Here is a 25991-nt window from a genome sequence, read left to right as displayed (position 1 = left end):
TGTCAGCCCGTTTAACTGGGAGAACGGAGCCCCAACTTCCAGGGATCTGAGTACATCTAAGTAGCAAGCCGCAGGATGAGGCACGGGTACCCTTTTCGGGGAAGAGTCTCTTGAGGGGCCAGAGAGGTGGTACAGTGGGCGGGGCTCTTGGCTGTCAAGCGGCCACCTGGGTTCACTCTCAGGTGCTCCCTATGGTCCCCGAGAGAATGTCCTTGAGCCAGCGATGCCGTCCTCAGCACAGACGCGGCCTGCGCCCCGCAGAAACCTTTCCCTACTAAAACGCCCCGTGCAGACCATGACTTCTGAGCACTGTGTGTGGGGGGTGAGCATCCGACCTATAAGATGATCAGTTAGGGGCTGGGAGGCTGGATGGAAGGGCTGAGCAGAAGCCCTGAAGTTGCTCTCTGGACACGGGAAGCTTCCCAAACACTGCTCCGGTGACACCCCAAATAAAATAAAATGATCATGTGTGCTGTTCCGTTGCATGGGCGTGAGACCCAAAGACAAAGAAATCAAGTGTGCGATATTCTTTATTACAAATCAGAGGTGACACCACGTGAAATGCAGCAAGAGCCCATCTTAGCACAGGAGAGAGAGCACAACTCACGGAGCCTCTGCTTCTCTCGGGGGCGGGAGGTCTGAGTTCATCCCTAGCACCACACGGTTCCTCGAGCACCACCAGGAGAGCAACCCCCAAATACAGAACCAAGAGTAGCCCCCTGAGAACTGCCTGGTGTGGCCCCCCAAACCAGAACCAACCAAACAAAACCAGTCTCAGACTAACTTTGGTCTCTCCTTCCAATATATGCAAGGACCTTTTTATTTATTTTTATTTTTTTGCTTTTTGGGTCACACCTGGCGATGCACAGGGATTACTCCTGGCTCAGCACTCAGGAACCACTCCTGGCGGTGCTCAGGGGACCCTATGGGATGCTGGGAATCGAACCCGGGTCGGCCTCGTGCAAGGCAAACGCCCTACCCACTGTGCTATTGCTCCAGCCCCTGCGAGGACCTTTTTAAACTCAGAGAAGTATCGACCCGGATGGGGCTCGGAGGGGAAACAGCTCTCTTGTGGAGAGCCTCCATGGGACCGTGCTTCGTGAACACCTGTTTCTTGTTGTTTGCACCGTGCTTCGTGAACAACACCTGATGGGGAATCAGGATGTCTTGTCACACTCACAAGTTGTGGCTAGTTTATCAGCTGCAGACACTTGAGGGCAAACAAGCAGGGAGAGGTATATAAGGGGGGAAGCTGCCCAGCTAGTCGGTTCCTCCTCGTTCCCCCTCGTTCCCGTTTCTTCCCCCTTCAATGGAAAGTTCCTGAATAAATCGCAGCAAGAAGGATCTCCGAGTTGCGTGTTTCTTCACTGGTCGAAGTGACGCGCGACACTCTCTGAACCGGGCGGCTGTCTTAAAGGCCGTTTCTTTCTCCTCACCAACAAAGCATCGAACAAAGTGACGTCTTCAAGGACCGTCTGTCTCTCTGTCCGTCCGCTCTCTGTGGATCTCCTGCAAAGGAATGCCGACGGCCGTTCCTATCTGAAGGATCCGTCCGAAGGACCCCAGGTCCCTGTCCTTGTGGGAACGCAGACTCGTTACCTTGGTCATCACTGTCCAGAGCACGGAGGGACAGACAGGCAGACAGCAGGGCTGACCTAGGCAGCACCCACGCGGACCTTCCCTTCGTCACCCCTCTCTTCCCAGCCCTGCTCTCCCACCCTACTCCCTCCTTCTCCCAGTCAGCCGTGAGTCACCTGTACACAGGGACTTCACCTCCCCGCCTCACTCCCCTCTGGCCGTGTGCTCCTAACTCCCGCCTCTCCCCTCGGGACTCGGACCTGGCTCTGTTCACCGGGACAGCTGAGCACTTGGCACTGTCCCAGCTGCCGGCCTGCCATGCTCACTGGTCACACACTCCCCTACCTGGGAGACAGCAAGCCCACAGGAGAATGCTGGAAGAACGGGAGGCTCAGAGGGGCTGGAGGGACAGTGGGGACAGTGTGGGCTAGGGGGCTGGAGGGCACTGAGCTGCCCCTCCCACACACAGGCCAGTGACACGGACAGGACTTCCGGCAGGTTCCCCAGCCACTACCGTGCCGAGAGGAGCCTGATGCCGGCCTCGCACCAAACAGAAAGTTAAGCCCCCCCGTGCCCCCCCGTCTACGGCCACCTGACTCTGCCAGTCCCCGCCCCAGCCCCGGCCACCCGCCTGCCTGACCAGTGTCAGGGTGCCCCCACCGGTCTGTGCCGCCTCGGTTTCCCCACTCCCCTGCATCACTGTCGGGGTGAAGGCCGGAGAATGCCCCAAAGGCCATCTTACTAGGAGATTCCTGCTTCCAGCGAGAGGAAGCCCAGGGCTGTATCCACTCTCCCATCACCACCACACACACATGTATGTTCTTCATGTGTGCCTCCCACTGAGACAGGTAAGCCTGGGAAACAGGGTGGTGGTTGGCTAAGATGGGGTCACACTGGAATGGGGGGACCCTGGAGGGCGGGGTCCTGTGTCAGGGAAGACATGGACAGAGACACACAGGGATGAGAAGGGATGATGGTGGACACTGGGGTGCAGTGTCTACAGCCAGGACCCTTCTGGGATGATGAGGGAAGCACAGAGGCCAGGGTGGACGCCTCCTGGATGTCCTGGACGCCTCCTGGATGTGGGAGGAACGAACCACTGTTGCCCCCTGGAGTTTGACCTGCAGCTCCAAACCTTCCGGCTCTTCACTGCTGTGTTGGAGAGAAGCAGGTGGTGCCTTGGGGGGCGTGGCAGGGGATGCCTTGGGCTTCAGAGTGGGTGGCCAAGGACAGGGGGGCACTGTCCCCAGAGGCAGGTCTGGGGCCGGCCTTCCTCCTCTCCCCCGGCACGCAGCCCAACCCACAGCAGCTCAGCGCTGGGGACTCTGCCTGCGAAGAGGCGAGCCTAGGAGGGTGCCCCGAGGTCCTGTGCACCCCATAAAGATCCCGCCACCGGCCCTGACTTCTCTGCGTGAGAGGTGGTGGCCACAGGGCTGGGGAGAGAAGTTTCTGGGTGGCAGGAATTTCCCTTCCTGTAGCCCCTTTAAGAAACGCACATGAGGGCCGGAGCAATAGAGTAGCAGGTAGGGCGGTTGGCTTGCACCCAGCCGGCCCGGGTTCTATGCCTCGGAACCACACCTGGTTCCCGGGATGATCCCTGAGCACAGAGCCAAGAGTAAGACCTGAGCACCTCTGGGTGTCGCCCCAAACCATAATAAATAAACCCACAGTGCACACACGTGTACACACACATACACACACATATACACACATACACACACACACACACAAACCACACAAGCACTGTGTGGGCGCCGTGGGGTCCCCAAGCTCACGGTCCTCTGACTGGCCTCTCTGAGCTGCTGCTGGCCATGGCCACGCCCGATTCCACCCTGGGTTCGGGAGCACAGCAGGAGAGGGACGTGGGGTGCGGACCTGAAGGATTCGGGGTGCCCTGGGTCCTGAGCGTGCGTGGGTGAAGTGAGCCGAGCGGAGCCTGTAGGGCGTCTCCCGAGACGCCTTCCACGGCTCGGACTGTTCCTGACACAGTTTTCCTCGAGGAATGAGCTGCTTTTTATTTTTATTTTTATTGATTTATTTGTTCTTTGGCTTTTTGCCCAGATTTCCCATCTCCCAGTAGCTAGGCGGTCACACCCAGGGACTGCCCCCAGCGCCGTGTAACCCTGTCAGCGGCCAGCATCCAGAGACTTAAAAGCAAGCGATATCCTATAGCCTACTTCTCCCTCTGGGAGAACCTGGCAAACTCCTGGGAGTTTCCTGCCCGCATGGGAGAGCCTCGAAAGGTCCCCATGGTGTATTCCTATGCCAAAATCAGTAACAAGCTGGGTCTCATTCCTCTGACCCTGTAAGAGCCTCCAGTACGGCATCCTTGGAAGGACGAGTAGAGGGAGGCTTCTAAAGTCTCAGGGATAGGACGAATGGAGACGTTACTGAGACCGCTCGAGAAATTCGACGATCAACAGGATGATGATTTATTTCTTTTGCTTTTGGGGTCACAGGGGTTATTCCTGGCTTTGCACTCAGGAATTACTCCTAGCGGTGCTCGGGGGACCATATAGGGTGCTGGGGATCTAACCCGGGCCAGCCGCACGCAAGGCAAATGCCCGACCTGCTGTACTACGGCTGCAGCTCCTGAGCTGCTTTTTAAATGTGCAGAGAAAGGTCCTAAAAGAATGCTCAACCTGTCACTGTCACTGTCATCCTGTTACTCATGAATTTGCTCAAGCGGGCACCAGCTCCAACCTAAAAAAAAAGAAAAAGAAAAACAGAAAGGTCGCCCTAGAGATAACTCGGCTTCCGTGGCGGGCTGGCCACTGGGGCTGATGCAGCATCTGAGCCAGCTGAGGCGGAAGGCTACCGTCAGACCACACGATTACAGCCACGCGGTGGCCAGACAGAGCCTGTGGCTGGGGCACGGCAGCACCATCCCGAGGGGCTGCTTGCTCGAGCCCGCCCTCCCCATGGAGCAGCAGCACCTCACGGGCACCTCATGCCCTGCTCTGTCGCCTGCCCCATCCATGCCTACCAAGGAGGAGTGAGTGCCCAGCCTGCTCCCTGATGAGCCACCTTGGCTCCCGCTGGCCGCACCACTGGCCTCTTTCCCAGACGTGGTATTGATGTAAACCAAATATGGAGTCCAGGACTGGCACCCTAGTACGGCGGGGAGGGCATTTGCCTTGTACATGGCTGACCCGGGTTCGATCCCCAGCATCCTGTATGGTTCACGTGAGCACAACCACCAGGAGTGATTCCTGAGTGCTGAGTCGGGAGTAAGCCCTGAGCATCGCCAGATGTGGCCCCCAAACAGAAACAAACAAAAAGAATTCCAGGGAATAATCTTATTCTATTTTGAAGCTGCTTCAATCAAACACCCCTTTGAAACCAGATTGACAAACTATCGAGCTATGGTAGAATATTAAATGCCCAGTGCAATGTGGCAGGGAAAGCTATTTCGCTGGGGTGGTTGATTTGTTGGTTTTTGGTTTTCATTTTCTTGCTCTGGGTTTGAGGCCATAGCTGGTGGTACATGGAGGTCTTCCAGGGGATCACGTGGTGCTGGGAATGGGCATTCTGGCCCCAGCTCCTACCCCTACCCCACCCCACCATGCCATGTCTTTTCTTCGCCCATCAACATCATTCTTTCAAGTGGGGTGCACCTGACATAAACCAGTCAGCCTGGTTTTGAGTTCAGATTGCGGCCACGAGGGCTTGATCCCATCTATCTTTCTCTATTTCCGAACATTGAAAACCCGGAAACTCAGAAGCCACAAAGAGGGTGACCCTGCCAGTCCCCATCTCTGCACGTCAGGGGCCAGAGCGGGAGACGGAACTTTTCTGGAGAGCGTTTGAGGGCGTAGAGGAATGGTGGCCCCTGCGGGAATCGCTGAACCTCCGAGCGGTGACTGCAGGGTCTAGCCTGGGCGGGTCACAGGTCAGGGAGAGGTGATGTGGCTGCCAAACGGGCCAGGTAAGGAGGACTCAGGGCCCAGGGACACTCCTGGGTCCGACCTTCCCCACCAAGGTCACTCCCAGCAACTTGCACGCCACAGCTCCCCATGACCTGGGTGGACACTGCAAGATTGGGAACGCGGGTTACTATCTGCTTGCTGCCGGGGTACCCCTGAAGTGCTCCCCTCTGGACGCCACCGGAAAGGCCCTGTACGATGCCCTGAAACATGCCAGGGGGACCGTCAGGCAACGGCCCCGGTGGACGGTGAAACTAAGAACAAAACCAGGGGCAGTTCTCGAGGCGAAAACAGATTGAAGGGTGCGTCATTTTTCTCCCACTGGGTATGACTCGGGGGATGGAGCCCAGCACTTCTCTAATGACCCCGAAAACGCCACCCACCTGTCCCCCACCCTGCCACCCCTCAAACCCAGACTTACTTTCTGGACCTCCTGAGAGGGAAACCACCTGATCTATCCACACCCCCAAACAAATTTATTTAATGTTTAAATTAAGTAATTAGTCAATGATATTTTTTGAGTTTACTTAATTAATTTTTTATGGCAAAATGTACTAAAATTGTAAATGTAGCTCTTGAGATGGGAGGGGAGGGCCCAGTGGGTTTTATTTCTCTTCTTTTCCCATCAATCTGCTTTTGGACCAGAAAAAAACAAAAATAGATTAAAAGGCTGTCGGGGCTAGAGAGATAGCACAGCAGGTAGGGCGTTTGCCTTGCACATGGCTTACCCGGGTTCGAATCCCAGCATCCCATATGGTCCCCTGAGCACCGCCAGGGGTAATTCCTGAGTGCAAAGCCAGGAGTAACCCCTGTGCATTGCCAGGTGTGACCCAAAAAGCAAAAAAAAAAGGCTGTCATTGGCTGTTCTGACTGCAGCCGACAGCTCTGTGCCTTGTTCCTCCACTTGACCCTTTGGGTATCAGATTTGACTCGTGTGAATCCAGAGAGAGCAGGCAGTGTAGACCTCAGTGTCCTCAGCTTCATACCCAGGCAGAGATCGTTACTTTGGTCTCTGGAAGCTTTTCAGGGTGAGAGCTACTTCTAGGTTCTGCAAAAAAAAAAAAAAAAAGAACAAGTATCCTGCCTCGCTCCCCCAGCAACCAGAGCCCAGAACTACTGACAAACAAGCGTCTCCGTCTCCGGTGCTCAGGGCCGGCAAGGCCACGCCAGCTCTGCAGCAAATAAACCTCTCGAGGCTAAGGTTTCCTTTCGTCTTAGGAATGATGAATCTTTTATTCACCTGCCTGCATCTTTATTTGCTCCATCTGGGGGGCCACACTGGGTGATGCTCAGGGTCACTCCTGACTCTTCACTCAGGAATCACTCCTGGCGGTGCTCCAGGGGCCGTATGGGATGCTGGGAATTGGGCCCAGCTTGACCACGAGCACGGCAAGCGCCCTCCCCGCTGGACTCTGGCTCCAGCCCCAGCTCAGCACTTTTTAACTACTAAGTGGAAGGAGCCGGGTCGGCAGCGGGTGGCCGGGTCGCTGAGTCAGAATCTAAGAGCTTCCACGCAGATCTCAGAGGCACCGACAGACAGGCCCATCCATTCCAAACGCCTTCCCAGCGGGGGGCTACCAGCGAGGGGCTGTATTTCAGGCTTCTGGAATATTCTCCTTTGGCACAAGCAAGCGGCCTCTTTCCTACACCAAGATGGACCATCTCAACTGTGACCAACACCGTTCTAGTTCCCAGCCCCAGAGAAATCTAACACACACCCCCATCTCCTCCCCAGCGGGGACACCCGTGTTCCAGGAAGGGAACGTCTAGAGGGAGAAGGTTCTTAGAAGCCCTGTCCGTCCCGCCATAAACCATTTCACCAGGGCTGGAGAGAGCGTGCGGCCGAGAGGGACTTGACTTGGGTTTGATCCTGGCATGGAATCAGGTCCCCCGAGCCCCGCCAGCAGTCAGGTGGGACCCCCAAAAGCAAATCAACAACAAAAATACATTTCACTATTTCCGGATCCAGTTCAGGCTCCAGACCAACGCATCTTGCTGCTGTTTCTTGCTTTCTTCTGAAGCCGGGCTTGGCAGACACAGTACCAAGAGGGGGCAAGGACATGAGACGGGACAGGATGGTTCCAATTCACATTCAGCGTGACCTCGGTGTTTGGGCTGTGGGCGTGGGACTCATCTGACCTTTCTTTCTTTTTGAAAATATCTTGCTTGTTTTTTTTTTGAAAATATCTTGTTTGTTTTTCTTTCTTTTTATTCACCTAACCTTTCTTCTTCCCAGTCTCTGCTGCTTCTAGAAACTCCTCCTCTGTCATTTTGAACCTCTGCAGTCAGAGCATATGAGGTCTTTAAAGAAACAAGTTGTCCCAGTTCATTTGTTCTCTTGGAAGTTGTATTTATTAAGACTTATAATTAATAAGGGCCTAGTAAAGTCAATGGCGATGACAGTCCTTCAGCCTCAGGCAGCGGAGTCTCTGTGTGTGTATGTGTGTGTGCGTGTGTGTTAGCACTCTTTGTCTTTTAAGAATGAGTCTTGGTTTCTCAGGGGTGCCCTGTCCTGTGGTTCTTTCCTGCTTTTTTTTTTTTTTTTGCTTTTTGGGTCACACCCAGTGATGCTCAGGGGTTACTCTTGGATCATGCACTCAAGAATTACTCCTGGCAGTGCTTGGGGAACCATATGGGATGCCGGGGATCGAGCCCGGTTCGGCCGCGTGCAAGGCAAACGCCCTACCCACTGTGCTATCGCTCCGGCCCCTCTTTCCTGCTTTTTAAAACATCTTTCAACATTGATCCGGGGGCCGCACGCATGTGCGGCTCCTCTGCAGCTGCATGAGCGTGAACCCAGACCCAGCTGAACCAAATTCAACATGGGCAGCTACTTGCAGAATGTCTCCAGCCTGAGAACCAAGCCTCGACCCCATGCCCGCCCAGGAGGGGAAAGGTATTTCTCTCTCTCGCCTGTCCCTTCCTGGGGATGAAGGGCGTGGGGACGCCATATCATGACGACCACAGATGGGGTTTACAAGCTTGCAATGATCTAATATCCGGAAGAAATCTCCCTGGACTTAGTTGTTAAAGTACAGAAATCCAAGACCTCATTTCCCTTCACAACAGGTCTGACTCTAGTGGGGTACTCCTAACAATAATAGTGAGGTTTGTGTTGAAATATTGAATGTAACCAAAGTAAATAGAAAGTAAAATGAAATTTATCAGTTATAAGGGGGGGTGTGGGGGTGGGCGGGATGGGAGGCGTACTGTGGTTGTGTTTTTTTTTTTTGGTGCTGGGATATGGGCACTGGTGAAGGGATGGTTGTTTCAGCATTGCATGACTAAGACTTAAGCCTGAAAGCATTGTAATTTTCCACATGGTGATTCAATAAAATAAATTAAAAATAAATAAAACCTCTTTCAACATTGAAAACCACCTTAAGCATTTTCTCCTAGTGGCCACTTTTCTCTCCGAATTCTGCTTTGCTCGGCTCACTTCCTGCGGGCCTTGCAACGGCCCCACGCCCGCCCCCCACCCCCCGTGGTGGCTGCCTCTGCAGAGGTGCCGGCGCTCTGAGGGCGGGTCCTCGGCCTGGGTGCTCAGAGCCGAGTCCCATGAGCCTTGGTAGGAGTCCCTGGGCTTTATCTAGACCTGATTTTGTTTTGTTTTGGTTTTTGGGGGCCACACCTGGTGATGCTCAGTTACTCGACTCTGCATTCACGAATTACTCCTTACAATGCCCAGGGCCCCAGGGGAGGCCGGGGCTCGAACTGCTAACCCGCTATTCCTTACCCCCTGTACCCACTAGAGCGCTGGCCCCAGAAATTGTTTGTGTTCTTTTAGGTTTTTTTTTTTCTTTTAGTTAATAGATAAGCTAAAGAAAATAATGCAGTGTGTCTATGGACATTCCACAAGCTTCTCTGAATTGACTTCGGTGTGGGGGGCCTCCAAGTGGGGTTCATATTTAGGGGTGTTGGGAGCCCCCACTGTGAGGCTGGAGGTCATCCTGGGGACCCTGGAGGTGCTCAGGGGACCATGTGGGGTCCCTGAGTTGAGCTCCAGTGGAGTCCAGCTGCTGAACTACCTCCCGCCCCGAGTTCTCTTTCATCTTACAGTCCTGGTAACCACAGCAGAGTTAACAGGGAACTAACCTGGGCCCAACCCCGTTCAAGACTGTCTTTCCCTGAGATCCGTCACCCCACTGATAACCGAAGGTCAGAGGTGGTTGTTGTTCTACGATCCTAACCAGGTTTCCATGGTGCACTTGGTTGTGATCTTCCACTGAGTTTTCGGTTCCTTTTAGCTTGCTGTTCTCTACTTCAGTGGGTTCTTATACTCTTGGGTTTCGTAAACAATTCTAGTCGTCCCCTATTGCCTTTCAAGATGTATAGACTTTGATCTAGCTTATCTCGCTAGGATGCGGGGTGCTAATCCTTTAATTCCCAAAGGAATCGGCTCTCCGTAGAAGGATCCAATTTGATTTGCCGGGAGCTGTAAAGCGAGTAACTGGGAATCGGAGTCACATTTCTCATGCTCAACAAGGCACTTTCCCTGCAATTCCCTGAAAAAATAAAAACAGGTGTTCTCACCAAAATTAGAGGGGGAAAAAAAAGATAACAACATGCACGTATTCCCCGTTTACAAATGAGAAAATGATCTGGCTGCAAAGGAAATACACAGGAAATATGGTTTTGACACCAAGTCATAGCGTTTATTGACGTTTCATGTTGAAAATGCTAGGAAAGTTGTATAAATCGTAAACTTGGAAGACCAAAACACTGGCATCAATCATTTCCAAAACTCTACAGCACATCAGAAAACAGTGCAGCTCATCGGCGGGGAGAGAGAGAACGGACGAACGCACGAGGAGGAAGGGCTCGACTGTGAAATCAAAGACCCAGGCGGAAACGGAAGTGCCCGTGTGAGACCAGCAAACCATGATTGTCACGTGCAAGCCACAGTTTTGGTGCCTGAGTTTCGCTCTGCGCATTCTCCTACGTGAGCGCACAGGGAGAGCCGGGAGGGCCCAGTCAGCCTGGGCCAGGCGGGAGGGGGCAGGCGGTACCCGGAGCAGCCCCGCCCGCGTGGGCCCAGAGTGCCCTTCCCCACGTGGCCGCCTTCAGACCTCGTTTCCTTCCTGGGGACTCTGTCCTACCGGCCGGCCCCCAGTCTCCTGCTACCTTCTCCCTCCACAGTACCGATGCAATTTTTACCAGCAGCCCCTGGAATTTTCCAGAGCCCCTGACTGGGAAGTCCTGATCTAGGTGATGGTCAGAGGACAGGCCCCCAAGGGCCAGGGTAATAGTATAGCAGGTCGGGCGTTTGCCTTGCACACGGCTCACCAGAGTTCAATCCCCAGCACCCCCCGAACACCGCCAGCAGTGATTCCTGAGTGCAGAGCCAGGAGTAACCCCTGAGCATCACGGCGTGTGACCCCCAAGGAAAAAGAGAAGAGGTCCCTTTCCGCATCCCCCGGCACTGGCTGAGTAATGCTGCCTCCTCCTTTCCTGCCACTGCAGGAGGAAAAGGACCAGGAAGGAGGTTGGCCCTGGCCCGGTCCTGCTGCCAAACTAGCAGGGGCTCCAACCATGAGTGCCCACAGTCCAGTGGCACGAGATGAGACCACTCACGACACTTGTCGGTGCCAGGGAGGATTCTGTGGACCCAGATCCTTTATATATTTGTTTTTGGAGGCCACACCTGGCAGTGCCCAGGGCTTACGCCTGGCTCTGCACTCGGGAATCACTCCTGGGGGGGCAGGGGGGCCCTATGTGGTAGCAGGGATCAAACCGGGTTGGCTGCATACAAGGCAAGTGCCCAACCCGCTATACTATCGCCCCAGTACCTCCCCCTACTTTTTAAAAAAAATTCGTATTCTTTCTTAAATCTGAAGTGGACCCTTACCACTCCCTCCCTACACACACACACACACACACACACACACACACACACACACACACACGGAGATGAAAGGGGAAAGGGCAAGGAGCTTCATCCTGATCGACCAGGGTGGGAAAGGAATTCGGACGCGCGCCGACGATAGAGACATTTGCTCCTTCCCTGTTCGCTGGCTGGTTCCTTGGTGCTCGGTGCCTCCAAAGGCAAGGAACCAACCTGAATGTCAGTGCTGCTGTGTTAAGGTCAAAGGTCATGTGCACTGCGGGTATGGAATGAGGGTCGTACCATGAGGGTCCCGTTCCCAAGTCTTTTTCAGAACTGGAAAGGGAGCCCCTTGCCCGACGGCGAGAATCAGCCCCAGGAGAGAAGAAGAAACACGAGACCCACACGTTCCGCGTCCCCAAGGCGTTGGGGACGTTGTCCCCTCAGACAAGCTGACGTTGTCTGAGCTCCCCCTCACCCGGGACCAGAATGCTGGGCGGAGCCAAGTGCTCCCCCCTCAGGGACAGGGTGGCCGGGGGGGGCCCCCCTGCCTGGGACCCAGCGACTCCGCAGGTCCTGGGCACCGGCTTTGGAGACTCACTCTCGGAGGCAAAAGTGAGCCGGTCTCTTGCCCTTCGCCCCCGGGCCAAAACCGTAACCAGCAAATCCACCCCAACCTTCCAAATAACGCATCACCCACGCCAAAGAATCCCGACCAAAAGGGCAGCTGAGTTTATATAACCGTGAACTTGGGCCTCGCCACGCAAGCAAGAGGGAGCCCCGCAGTGGCTGGCTCGCAGGAGCACTGCGCAGGGGTGCGGGGGAGGGCAGGAGCCTGGACTCCACGCACAGTTCCACAGAGGCCCCGAGGCCCAGAAGCGCCAACTGTAGCCCCAAAGCTTCCCCGGGGAACGTCCCCTTGGCCCTGCTCCGGGGTCTCACCCACACCCGCTCACTCTGAAGGAAGACGCAGAGCTGGGCAGACGCCGACGCTTACGGAGCCAACGCTCTGCTCTGCAGACCGGGTCAGACCCCGCTGGGCTGCCCGACTCTCCACTCTGCCCTTGCCCCAGAGATAAACTCACTCAACCGTGAAGTGAGGGCAGCCCCCCACCCCCAAAGGATGGATCAAGTGCACTCCAGGGGGGGGGGGCGCTTGCTGCAGCTTTCCTGGCCCCTCTTGGCTCTTCCCAGTCGCTCACCCCCAGCTGGACCACACCTCGGTCACCATGACAACAAGACCGGAAGCTGCTTCTCCCCAAGACCCATCTCCCCATACGCATCTCCCCCTTCTCCCAAGGACCCTGCGCCGCCAGTCCTTCAGCCCCTTCCAGCACCCGTCAGCAGGAACTGCTGCCCTTCACTGTGCTCCTGCGCCCGCCTTGCAGCTCTAGCCCTGATGCCCACCTACATTCTCTCTTGCACGCCCCCCCGGTGCTGACTTGCAGCTCGGAAGGCAGCTTCCTGTCTGCTGACGCATGAGGTGCTGGGGCCGGCAGACCGCCAGGAGGGAGGAGCCTCCCCATGACAGGAATGACAGGAACATAAAGCCGGACAGAGCTGGGGAGGGAGTCCCTGGGACACTAAATTGACCACCCCGCCCTCGCCTGCTGGAGACCAAAGTAAGGCCCTGTCCGTCCTGGCCAGGGGAGGCGACATTCCCCGTTGCCCAGTTCTGAGCTCCTCCCTCCAATGCGGTATGCACATAGGCCTCCATGTGTGTATGTACGTGTTTGTGCATGTGTGCATGTGCATGTGCACATGTGCATGGCACATGTGTGCATGTGTGTGTGTGTGTGCACGTGCTCACTCTCACCTGGCTGTGTTGGAGCGAGGCACCGAGGAGGGCCCTAGCCCAGCCTCTGTGTGACAGCGAGGGCTCTGGATTCCACCCTTCGCCCCAACTACCCCAGAACTGATCCCAAGTCACAGCCTGTCTGTTGCCACCAGGACTTTGGAGGTGGGTGAGAGGCGGCGTAGCCGTGGCCGTCTACACTGGAGAAACATCCGAAACGCTTCTATATGCGGACACTAAAGCCACGCCCGGTGGACGGGAGCTCGTGTCCCTCGATTCAGCAAGGGTCCGAAGAGCCCTGGGGTGAGCTGCTGCCCCCTGCGGCTGGTCTGGTCTGAGCCTGGTGACCTCGACACTGGCTGCTGAGGTGCGGGAGGGAGATGGGCGCCACGCAGGGCATAGGGAGGCACAGGCCTGCCCACACGTATGTGTCCCCTTTGGTCTTGACAACTGCACAGTGTCGGTGCTCGGAAGAACGAGATGAGGAGGATCCCTTCATGCGGCCTGAGAAGCATCCGCTTCCAGAGCCTGCTTCGGCCACGTGTGCAGCAAATGTGCCTGCTCAGCAGCCCCTGCTCCCAGCACACACACAGACACACAGACACACACACACACACACACACACCCCCCACGTGCCAAGATGTGTGCCGGGGCTGCCCCACAGCTTCACGTCACTGCAAGGAACCTGGAAGAAAACTCAGCTTGGGGGTCCTCAGCTGTCAGCACGTAGGACGCCTGGGCTTTGAGAGGGTCACAGAGACCCTCCCGCTGCGAGGACACCGGGCAGAGGAGAGGAACCAGCCTGGGAGAGTCGGGTTCTGAGGCCCCCCCCCCCCCGCACCTCCCTCCCCTTCAGGGCATGATGACGGGACCAACCGCCTTCTCTGGGCGCCTTAGCATGCTTAGCCGAAGGCCCGAGGAAAGCCGAGTCTGGTGCCCAGGGACAACAGTCTGGGAACCCATCTTAGCAGCTTGGGGATTCTTAAAATTCGACATAGGTTTGGACCGAGTCCTCGATTCCGCCTCTCATCTTAAATCAAGCATCCACTGACCTCACGGCTCGGAAACCTAAGCCACGGAAACCTAAGCCCTGTCCCTGCGCCGGGCAGGAGGCGGGGTTCTGGCCGGACTGTTCCCGAGCCTGCGGCGAAGGTGTCGGGTGTGGCAGGAGCCCCCGGTGAGACGCCCCCACTGCCCCCCTGCCCAGCCGTGCGCGGCGCAGTGTGGCCCGCCCCCTCCGTGCGCCGTCACAGAGCAGCGCCAGTGAGCTCCGCTGCAGCCCCAGTTCCGGACCTGAGGAGGGGGGAGGGGGCCCGGGTGGGAAGTCCCGACCTCGGGCTGGTCCCCGGGCTCCCGGACACGAGCGTGACTGGCCCGAGGGTGGGCACCCGGCCACGCGGGTTAGCAGAACGGGGCCCCGCGCCCAGCTAAGGAACAGCAAAGACGACTGCGGAGGTGAATCTAAACTTCCGTCTGTATTTGGGACGACCAAATAAATATGAACCGTTGCTTCCCCCCGCCCCCGCCCTCCCCGCCCCCAATTTGGGAGTTTTCCTTTCCCCCTTTTTCTCTTTCTAGACAAAAAACGAACCCTGCGACATCCTCACCCCCGGAAAAGCCCCGTGTCACGGGTGGCTGGGCCCGAGCAGCGCCGGAAGGAGGGTGCGGGCGGCCGCGGGCAGGCTCGGCCGTCGAGGTTTTGGTTTCTCACTAGGTGCTGCTTAGATTCCCCCGACAGGTGCCGTTACACGGTCCCAGGACAGTCAGTTCCTGCGGAGGCCCAGGGGGAACCGCACTGGGAGCGGGATGTCTTCAAATCCCTTTCTCAGCGAGGCCAGGGGCAGGGCCTCGTCCAGTCCAGCCAGCCCAGGGCCCGCCCTGCTGGGGTTCCGTCACCTCCGGCCCCTGTCTGCTTCGGCCTCGGAGGAGCCCCTCAGTCTCGCCCCCGTCCCTGGGGCAGCCGCCGCCGGCCGCTGGCCGCAAGTACCAAGCCAAGACGCTGCGTCTCATCTGCAGGGGCCCCGGGGCCGGAGGGAGGCCCTGGTGGGGGGGCCGACCCCTGACAGCCCCCACCCCCTTCCGCTCTTGCTTCCACGGGAAGCAGATAGTGGGCGGCTGGGCCGGCCGCTCAGCTGTGGAAGTTCTGCACGGCGCCCTGCTTCTGGGAGAGCCGCAGTAGCTCCTCACGAATGGCTTTGATGAGGGAGGCCGACGAGTGGCCGGGCTGCAGGTCCTCCGTGGAGCTGGTGGGGTAGGCCAGCCCCCGAGGCGGCGGGTTCCCGGGGGGAGCCGAGGGCTCCCGGCCCGAAGTCCTTGGCACCTGGAACAGCGGCGAAGACGGATACTCCTGGGGTCCCAGCATGTGCGTCTGCAAGACACAGCAGATGTCCCGGTCGGGGTGGGGGTGGGGGGGCACGGAGAGCAGGGAAGGGGGGGTGCGGGCCGGCTCCCGGGACTCCCCCTGCTCCCACCCCCCCAGCCCTCCTCCGGAGCGGGCAGGGCTGGAGTGGACCTCACTGCTCAAGGGAAGGCGGGGGAGGGGGAGGGCAGACGAGCCCCGGGCCGGGAGGTGGGTCAGAGGGCCGCGTGCTCTGCAGGGAAGGGCGCGGGAGCCATCCCTGGCACCGCGTGGGCCTGAGCACCACAGGGAGTGGCCCCAAGCCCAGCGCTGGGAGGCACAGCCGTGTCTCTGCCCTCACGACAGGCCCTAGAGCGACACAAGCACCGGAAATGGGGTCTGGAGAGGCAGAGGGGCCGCTGCGATGAGCACAGTGAGTGAGCATCCCACCGGGGACAGGAAGGAGGCGGGGTGGCCAGAGGGTGGGGCACGTCCTCAAGGTACAAAGGCCTTGACAGGGGCGGGCTCCGGGCAGAGCACAGGCCTTGCACGCGGTGGCCAGCAGGCGGCTCTGGGCTCCGGCCCGGCACTATGTGAAACCCGACTTTGTTTTGGTCCACACCGGGCGCTGCCCAGGGCTCACTCGGGGTGGGGCCGCGGGGGGCCCTGCGGGGTGCGGGGGTCGGGGAGGGGTGAGTAGTGTGCGAGGCAGCGCCGTGCCCCAGAGCAGAGACAGCTTCTTCCCTCACAGACGTGCAAGCCTGACGCGGGCCTGGAGAAGCCGGCCACCTGCCCCGAGGCTCCCCGGGGAGAAGCGAGGGGGCACACGGGTGACCATGCCCCCCCCACGGGAGCCCCAGGCCCCCCATCCCAGTGAGGCAAACCGCCCCCCCTCCCCCGAGTCAGTCCTGCAGGTTTCAGAGCCGGGGCTGGAGAGTGAGCACGGCGGGCGGAGCACTTCGGGCAGGAGTGCCTCGCGAGTTCCAAGCCGGGAGGAAGCCCCCAACACAACCGTGGCGATGACAAAACGAGAGCCCCCGAAGCCAGAGGGGCAGCAGCAGCACCCGGGACAAGGCGGCCACCTCCCACGCCCCGGCGGGTACTCACGGCGTCTCTGCGGCCCGCCGGCTCCTCCCCATACGAGGCCCAGCCGGCCCCAAACTGGCCGCCTCGGCCGGGCGCCACCTCCACCGGCTGTGCGGCGATCCTGCTGGCGATGCCCACCTGCGTCAGGTGCTGGATCTGGGAGCCTGCAGGGACAAGGGGGGGGGTCAACCCCGCGACCACGCACGGCTGCCCCGGGGACCCCTGCACTGCCGAAGGGAGACGGGTACCAGCCCGGTGCAAACACGACACCGGCCGTCTCTCCCACAAAGGCAGGAGGAGGCGCGGGCCCAGGAAGGCGTGCTGAGCCCCGGCCCCTCACAGCCCCCACACAGACCCAAGCCAGGACTCTGGCACACACGGACCCTCTGAACGCCCCCCGGTGGAGCTCCGGAGGGCCCTCGGGGCTGCTCTAGGGCCCTGCCCGCTGTTTTGTGGCTTTGTCTGGGGGCCACCTCCAGGGATCATTCCTGGAGGTGCTGGGGAGACCCCAGGGGATGTCGGGAATCGAACCTGGGTCGGCCGCGTGCGAGGCAAACGCCCTGCCCGCTGGGCTGTGGTGCCTGGTAGACCCGAGCGTCTGGGGTCTGCACGACGGGGCCAGGCCGCAGGCACGAGTGTCCCCGGGGTGGACCTCAGGCCCCTGGGTGCTGCCTGGGAGGTCCAGGGAGTAAGCGGAGGAACAAGTGATCAAAATGAGGCCGTGGGGCGCGAAAGGGGGCGCGGGGTTAAGTGCTGGCTGCGCACGCGGCCGACCGCTCTCCACGCGGCGCCCGAGAAAGCTGAGCCGACAAGGGCAAAGGCCTCAGGATGGGACACTGACACCCAGGAGTGCGACGTGCCCCCCAGCCCCCGGCCTGCAAACGTACCTGTGGTTCCCCCAACGGGCCGAGGCCGGGCCACCGACGGCATCTCCTCAGGGTACATCCCTCGGGCAGCAAAGGGCGCGTCAGCGGAGGCCTGCGGCTGCGGGGGCTCGGGGGACGCCAGCTCCGAGGACGGCAGCAGCCCGGGCCCGAGGGCTGCTCTAGAGGCGAAGCGCAGACACAGCGTCAGGCCCGGCTCAGGGCTCCCGAGGCATCCCCCCTCTCCCCCCCGCCCCCGCCCAGGGCCCCAGGGGTGCCCAGAGGGTGCCCGCGGGGAGAGCGGGGGTCTAGCGGGCAGGCTCAGTGCAGGGCTGTGGTTCTGGGGGAGGGGGAGGAGTCTGGGAGCGACTCTGGGGGCGACCCACACGCGGTGGGCGGGCACGTTCCACAAGGAGCACGTGTGGGCAGGAGGGGCCTGCAGTGCGGGGGATTCCAGACCCAGGACTCCCGCACGCGAGGCCTGGGCTGACCCACGCCGCGCCCTGTCCCAAGAGACCTCGAGTCACAAAGCTCGCTCAAAGGGAACAACGAGGTGGGGGGAATGTGCTGGGCGCAGGCTCCACACGTGGGGGCCCCGCGGGACCTTGGGGCACACAGAGTGACCCGAAAGACCAGAGCACTTAGCTGTGAGCACCAATGGCTGTGGTTAAAATAACACATGCAGGGGGAAATAAAACTTTAACATACGTATTTAAAAAATAAAACAGTAATTTTATCATTTTTAAAAATTTGTTTGATTTTTTGGGTCACACCCAGCGATGCTCAGGGGTTACTCCTGGCTCTGCGCTCAGGAATTATTCCCGGCGGTACTTGGGGAGGATAGGGGATGCTGAGGATTGAACCCGGGTCGGCCGCGTGCAAGGCAAACGCCCTCCCCGCTGTGCTGTCGCTCAGGCCCAACAGTCAGCTGCATGCCAGGCGAACACCCCGCCCGCGGGACCCCTGCTCTGGCCCTGTACTTTAAGGGTCTGTCCGGTTCACAGTTCTACACGTGCCCCTTGGGTCGGCCCGTCAGCCGGGTGCGAATCTCCACAGGCTTCCGTTTCTTTGTATTCTGCGATGTCTGGCAGCAAGGACCGTGCTCGAGATGAAACCTGACCGTTCCGGTCTTCTAAGGGACCGTTCCGAGCCGGAGCATCCCCCGCAGACGGTAACCGGGCCTGCAGCCCCCGTGCCCACCCTCTAAGCCGCCCGCCCACTGCGGGCGCCGTCTTCTCCCGTGCCTCCTTGCCCTCCTCTGACCTCGGCATTTCACTCTCCGCCACGTCCCACACAGAGCCCCTGACTCAGGCCATCTGCACCCGTCAGACCTTTAGGCTGCCCCAGACACGTCCAGGGCCACTGCGAGCCGCACCTGCCGCAGGGTCCTGCCCTGTGTGTCCTCCCGGCTGCCTTCCCCCGAACCCTTCCGCCCACACGCCGGGCTGTGCGTGTCTGTGTGCTGGGCACCTGGGGCTGAGGGGCCTCTCTCCCCTGCAGGGGACCCACCTGTGTCTCTGCCAGGCCGCTGCGGGGTCTCGGTGTCCCCCAAGGGCTGAGGCCCCGCCCCGCTGAGCTGGGCGTCTGCAGGGACCTACCTGTGTGCCTTTCTCCCTGCCTTGTCCCCCAGCCCATGCTGGCCGCGGGGGCCGCCTCTCTCTGGTCTCTCTTGCTCGGGTGGGTCTGGTTTCTCCCATGCGGGGTTCACCAACAGCTGAATTACTCTTTTAGCTTCCCCTCAGCGCTGACCAGCATGACTTGAACATCAGAAAGGAATAAGCATGGGGCTGGAGCAATAGCACAGCGGGGAGGGCGTTTGCCTTGCACGCGGCTGACCCAGGTTCGATTCCCAGCATCCCATACGGTCCCCCGAGCACCGCCAGGAGTGATTCCTGAGTGCAGAGCCGGGAGTGACCCCTGAGCATCACCGGGTGTGACCCCCCTCCCCCCCAAAAAAAGAATGAGTGAATGAATGAATGAATGAATGAATGCACTCTGGTCTCGCTTTGCCAGCCAGCCTCATGAAAAGGCCTCACAGCTCATTACTGACGACAGAACTCGAAAGGCCAACTCCGCTCTCCTCCTCTGGGCAACTCGGGCTTCTGCTCAGAGCAGCCAACAGAGAGTTTCCGGAAACGAGTAACCGGGCAGTGCCCCTCCAGGCCTTACCTCTGCAGCGGGCCGGAAGGCGGGGTCATTCCGTAGTCTTCGTACCTCTGGAAGGGGTCCAAAGGACAGAGGACAATCAGTGGCTGGGTCTATTACAAAGTGACCACACGGGGCCCGGCCTGCGGGATCAGCTTCCGAGGGAATTATTTTCTCATTAAACTCGACAAGCTCCCGGGGCATCCTGCCACCTCGTCGTTCCAGAAGTTCCAGTCTGGGGAGCTGGGCTTACCTGGCGGCAGAGCCGGATCCCAGAACCAGGGCTGTGCAGCCGCGGGCAGCGCAAGGTGCCCCGAGCACAGAGCCGGGAGCTGCGCTGAGCACTGCTGGGTGAGCCAGCACCGCCTCCCTCCCCCCCCCCCAAAAAAAATCTCGGCTGACAGATCGCTAAAACTTTCTTTTACAGAATTATGAGTAACACGGGGAGCGAGCGGGAGGGACAGGACAGCGGGCAGGTGCCCCCTGCCCCCGGCCCACCTGGCCCGATCGCCAGCACCACGCTCTGAGCACTCCTGGTGTGGCCCCAAAACTAAGGATGACAACAGGGCACACCAAGACGGGCGGGATAGTGACACAGACACCGACCAGCCCACAGACGGGGGACAGCAGGCCCGCCCGGCGGCGGCAGCAGCAGCGCAGGAAACCCGCGGGCCAGGACTAGTGTCCCCAGGGTGAGCCACAACCGTTTTCACAAGTTTTCTTTTCCTGAAGCGTCTTTTAATAACAGCACTGGCCGTTCAGTTGTAACGAGCGATATAAAGTAAGTCACCTTGTGCCTGCTAAGGGGGCAGGCGTGTAGGGGTCGCTGGGGAAACGGGGGTAGCGGGGGGCAGGTCACACTGGCGGTGGGACGGGGGCCGGAATATGGGATGCCCGTAACCAATGCATCGTGCACAGCTTTGTAATTTAAATAAAGGGGGGAAAATAATAGCAGGGCAGGGGAGCCGGCTCAGGGCTGCCACCGGGCACTGGTGAGGACGGCATCCAGCTCCTAGAAGCACGCCCCCCCGCCCCCCCCCCAGCAGCACAGCCACACCCCCTCGGTGTCCAGCTGGTTGGCCCCAAGCACCAACGGGGAAGCCCCAGGCGCCCTGGACCCGCTTCTCCCTGCCGGCCTGTTCTCTACAGCCAGCACAAAGTGTGGGTCCCTGAGGCCACCCCGAGAGTCACTTTCGACAGGGATCTCCGGGTCGGCAGAACCAGTGGGCAACCACGCAAGCACGCTCCAGCCAATCGCTGGCAGGAGCTGCGCGCGGAGCGTGGGGAGAGTGCGGGGAAGGGTCTGAGTGAGGAGCCCCGAGGGCCAGAGACGCCCGGGCTGAAGGCTTCCGGTGAGAGCAGTCGCGCACACCTCTTCTCTCCCGAGACTGGGTCATGTGATGGTCACGCAGTGGCCGTGGTGTCAGCAGCGGCGGGGTCCCCAGGTGGCACGTCCCCAGGTGGCACGTCCCCAGGTGTCCTGGAGTCCTGCTCACACGCCCTACCTTTATTTTTCGATGCTGTCGCACGCACTGTGTGTGGCAGTGCCGGAACGGCAGGGTTCCGTGCATGGCCCGGCCGGCACCAGTCCCGCCCGGGCTGTCCACTTCCTCCACAGCCACAGTGCCAGCAGGGCCCACCCGCCCACAGCGTCCTACTCAAGACCCGTTCTCAGGTTCCGCTGCCTTCCCCTAGGTTTCCTTACACCCTGTATGTGACAGACGTCATTCCGAATCTGTCACTCTGAGTCTGTCCCTCTCCTCTGACTAACTTCACCCAGCGTGATACTCTCTGGGTCCATCCACGTAGCAGCAGATTGTGTGATTTCACACTCCTCTCACTCTGGGTTGTGGTGCTCCCACACGAGGCTATGGTGCTCCCACACTGGGCTGTGGTGCTCCCACACACTGGGCTGGGATGCTCCCACATGAGGCTGTGGTGCTCCCACATTGGGCTGTGGTGCACCAACACGAAGCTGTGGTGCTCTCACACGAGGCTGTGGTGCTCTCACACACTGGGCTGTGGTACTCCCACACACTGGGCTGTGGTGCTCCCACACACTGGGCTGTGGTGCACCAACATGAGGCTGTGATGCTCCCACACAAGGCTGTGGTGCTCCCACACACTGGGCTGTAGTGCTCTCACACACTGAGCTGTAGTGCTCCCACACAAGGCTGTGGTGCTCCCACATGAGGCTGTGGTGCTCCCACACATTGGGCTGTGGTGCACCAACATGAGGCTGTGGTGCTCTCACACACTGGGCTGTGGTGCTCTCGCACACTGGGCTGTAGTGCTCCCACACAAGGTTGTGGTGCTCTCACACAGGGCTGTGATGCTCCCACACACTGGGCTGCAGTGTTCCCACACTGGGCTGTGAGGCTCTCACACCGGGCCGTGGTGCTCCCACACCTCAGCCCCAGGCCTGCCTCGGTGGTGCGAGCTGGGGGGCACAGCGGGCTGGGTGTGTGGGCCACACTCAGCAGTGCGCGCTGCAATGCCCAGCAGACCTGCCGTCGGCTCTCGGCAAGGGCCCCGGGACTGAACCCAGGAAGGTTCCCGGGCTCGAGCAGCCGTGCCCCGTGCTGTGTTCCTCGGGCCCGCCTCCCAGCAAAGCCCAGGCGCCACTCGCTGCTCTCTGGCCGCGGAGGGGGCCTGCTCGCGCCCTCCCCGCAACGCAGCCGGCCCCAGGCCAGGGAAAGGGCTTGCTGGCGGCTCTCCAGCACGTCAGGAACCTTCCTCCTGATTTGTCTTTCAGCGCCAGAGACCCTCTGGGGGGCAGGGGTGGGGGGGCGGGGTACTCCTCGCAGTGCTCGGGGCCATGCAGCACTGAGGCTTGAACCCGGGGCCTCCCAACGTGTGCGCTGCCACGTGTGCTGTATTCCCGCCCCAAAGACCACGCCTCCAGGCCACGGCCCACAGCCCAGGGCTCCCAGGGAGGAAATCTCTGCGTTGTGGGGGGCACAGAGGGGCTCCTCGGCTCCCCCGGGCCTGTTCCTGACCCCCTGTCCAGCTAGGGCAGCTCCGGGGGGAACTGCGAGTCTGAGGCTGCGCAAAGAGAGACGCCCACGTGCAGGGTCCCCGCCGGCAGGGGGGTCCCGGGGAGAGGGAACCAGGGCAGGGCGGGGGGCAGGAGGGAGGCCTGAGACCGGGAAAGGGGCAACCGTGGGTCCCAGGAGCAGCTGGGGTTTCCAGAGCGCACGACGCAAGCCAGAGCCCCCCCAGACAGGCCGGCAGGCGGCAGAGCCCGTCACAGGTGCGAGCGGAGCAGCCCCGGCTGCCGTCCCCCCGCTGCAGAGAGCCGCGCCCGGTCACTCCTGCCATCACCAGATGGACCTGCACGCGACTCTGCATCTGCAGGCTCCAACGCCCAGAGGGGCAGGTGTCTGCTGCAAACGGGTCGCCCTGCGGACAAGTCTGGGGGGCGGGAGAGAATTCTACCGTTCCCAGCGACTCTGTCCTAACCACCGGAGCAAGGACGGGCCCGGCGGGAGAGGGCGGCACCTGGGCTGTGGCTGAGCCGAGCTGAGCCGGCCGGGAGACGCCCGTGCTCGCGGCCACGCCAGGGGCTTGGAGGAGCACTCTCGGGAGGCTGGCCGGACGCAGGGAGACGGAGACGGAGGTTGCCGCCTGCCCTGCCCCACAGCAGACTCACTGAGGCACGGCGCCCTCCTACACGGCCACCAGAAGCAGAAGGAGCGGAAACGCCACAGCGTTATGAAGAAAGGCTGGCGCGGTGCTCACGGAGACCGGAAGTCCTCCTTCCGTGGTTCTTACTGCAGCCGGGAGCAGCGACCAGAGGGGTGTCAGGATGCTCCCGGCGATGCAGAAGACGGTCCCAGTTACAGGAGTGCTGCAGGGCCTCGGCCAGAGACCCGGGCTCCCCACACCCCCGCCCACCCACACCATCACACCCCAAGTCACAAAGACCACAGTGAGACGAGCGCGCAACACTGTGGCTGTAGGATCCTGCTCCAGGGGCCGGGGCCTTGCCAGTTGGAGGTCTAGAGTTCGATCCCCAGACTCCCCACATGTGCAGAGGGCGAGCCCGGCAGCTCTGCTGTCTAAGGGCCCCAGCGCTTCGGGATGTCTGGCTGCAGTGCCGCGGGGGGCGTGGGAGCAGTGAGACCCTGGAGTGCACCCCGCAAAGAGGCAAGCGGGACCCTCAACCACGCAGGGGACCCTCAACCACGCAGGGCACCCTGACAGGCATGGCGCGTGCAGCTCTGCCAGTTAAAGTGCAGGGAGCCCTTGCACCCCCGCCGCCAGCACCCGGGCGAAATGTGCGAGCACGCCCACCGGAGCTGCTAGAATCCCCTCAAGTAAAGTGTGGGGGTGCAGCAAGCAAGTGTGAGCGTCCCCGGACCCGTTACCACAGCAACATCCACAGCGGGGGGTGGGGGGAAGGCAGGGCGAGGCGTCTGTGCGGGGAAGGTGCGTGCCTGAGACACACAGCCGACCTGGGTTCAATCCCCGGAGCCCCGGCAGCAGTGATCCCCAAGCACAGAGCCAGGAGTAAGCCCGAAGCACCGCCAGGTGTGGCCCCCAAACAAAACCAAAACAGACACACGAACAAAAAATCCAGGCATGGATCTGAGTTCTTGGTTACTCACAGTGGTGAACTAAGGCGTCAGCCTACCAGTAACTGATACTCTCTGACACCAATGCACAAATAAGCTATAACAAAGCAAATCTGGGGCTGAAGCAACAATAGCACAGCGGGTAGGGTGTTTGCCTTGCACGCATCTGTCCCAGTTCGATTCCCAGCATCCCATATGGTCCCCTGGGCACTGCCAGGAGTAATTCCTGAGAGCATGAGCCAGGAGTAAGCCCTGTGCATCGCCGGATGTGATCCAAAAGAGAAAAAAAAAAAAGCAAACCTGACCAAAAATCACTGCGAATGTAATGAGTAAAGAAAGGAACAGAGCAACAGAGTCAAGGCAGAGACAGAGAAAGGAGTTGGATTCTGACTGCCAAGAGCCCCCCAAGTTACTGAGAACAGTAAAAAAAAAAAAAAAACTACAGGAGCTGAAATGAGAGACGGGAGGACCAAAGGATGGCTGGGGAACACGCAGCACCATCAGGACCAGAGAGAGTCAGGAGGGCGGGAACAGTCCCGGCAGTGGAGGGAAGAAAGAGTCTGGGACAACGGTCCGGAGGCGGAGGGCGGACAGAGCCGCTGGAGCTGAGCTGAAGAAACGGCTCCAAGACGCGAAGAGGAGCGACATCAGCAGCACTGGCGTCCCCGGACCCAGTCAACGGAGCAAGGAAACGACGGCCGTGACACAGGCTTCCCCGAAACGAGTGAGGGCCGGCTCTGGAGTGGACAGGCTGGTCACTGGATCAGGAAGGCTGGCCGGGGGCCAGGCGCCGTCTGGGCCTGAAGCAGGAGCCGCCCCCTCGGGAAGGAGAGGACCGACAGGTCCCAGCTTCCTCCTCGGCGCAGCCCAGGAGCACCAGGGGCAGAGAAGCGGCCAACGGACGCCAGCGAACAAGGACTGGCACGGGGTTCACGCCCAAGCCCTGCAGAGCACTGGCGCGACCACGCTGCGAAGAAACAGAACGGGGAGACAAGGCGGCACACAGAAGGTGTGTACACGGGTGTGTCCACGGGGAGAGGCCCCGCAGTGCTGGCCTCCCGGGAACTGGGAATCAAACAGCCGCGAGCATCACCTCACACGTCGGCGAGGCACATCGAAAGGAACAAAAACCACCAGTGCCCGCGTGGCTGTGGGGAAAAGGGACCTTCGACCGCTGCTGGTGGGAACATGGGGAGATTCATCCTTCTTGGAAGACAACGCGGACACTCCTCAAACCCCAGGGAGTGGGGCAGGTCGCACAGAGGCACGGCACTTGCTCTGCCTGTGGCCAGCTCAGGTCGATCCCCGGCATCATATATGGTGCTCTGGCCACCGAGAGGAGTGACCTCTGAGCACAGAGCCAGGAGTTGTCCCTGAGCACTGATGGGTGTGACCCCCAAAAGAAAACTCCAGGAATTGAGCTTCCCTATGACCCACAATTCCACTTCTCGGCATCTACCCTGCCCCCAACCCCCAAAACACTATTCTGGAAAGCCAGCTGTACCCCTCTATGCACTGCAGCACTGTTCACAATGGCCACTACCTGGAAACAACTCAAGTGTCCAGGAACAGCTGACTGGACACACACACACACACACACACACACACACACACACACACACACACACACACACACACACATAGAGGAATACTAACTACTCAGCTGTAAGAAAAAAATAAAATCCTACAACATGCCACAGCATGGACAAACCTGGAGAGTCTCATGCTGAGTGAAGCCGCAGGAGAGGGACCGTCACAGAATGATCTCAGACAGGGAAACAAGAAACATCACACGGAGGCTGGAGTGATAGCACAGAGGGTAGGGCGTTTGCCTTGCACGTGGCCAACCAGGATTCCCA

At 59.9% G+C, this 25991-nt stretch overlaps 1 protein-coding gene across 1 annotated transcript in view; it reads right to left on the bottom strand.

Annotated features, from left to right (window-relative positions):
* Positions 1-10143: 10143 nt before the first annotated feature.
* The window catches only part of LOC101552541 (UPF0606 protein KIAA1549), a 41969-nt gene continuing 26121 nt past the window's right edge, over positions 10144-25991 (bottom strand). Inside the window, exons 11-14 of the mRNA XM_055135492.1 lie at positions 19580-19626; positions 17435-17592; positions 16569-16711; positions 10144-15491 (exon numbers count right to left, since the gene is read on the bottom strand). Of these exons, the coding sequence (XP_054991467.1) occupies positions 15252-15491; positions 16569-16711; positions 17435-17592; positions 19580-19626 (588 nt within the window). The 3' untranslated portion in view covers positions 10144-15251. The remainder of the gene's footprint in view (positions 15492-16568; positions 16712-17434; positions 17593-19579; positions 19627-25991) is intronic.

The sequence above is a fragment of the Sorex araneus genome, chromosome 1 (genome assembly GCF_027595985.1).
Source record: "Sorex araneus isolate mSorAra2 chromosome 1, mSorAra2.pri, whole genome shotgun sequence".
NCBI lineage: Eukaryota > Metazoa > Chordata > Mammalia > Eulipotyphla > Soricidae > Sorex > Sorex araneus.
The sequence above is the reverse complement of the archived record's forward strand: the minus strand, read 5'-3'. Positions and strand labels throughout refer to the sequence as shown.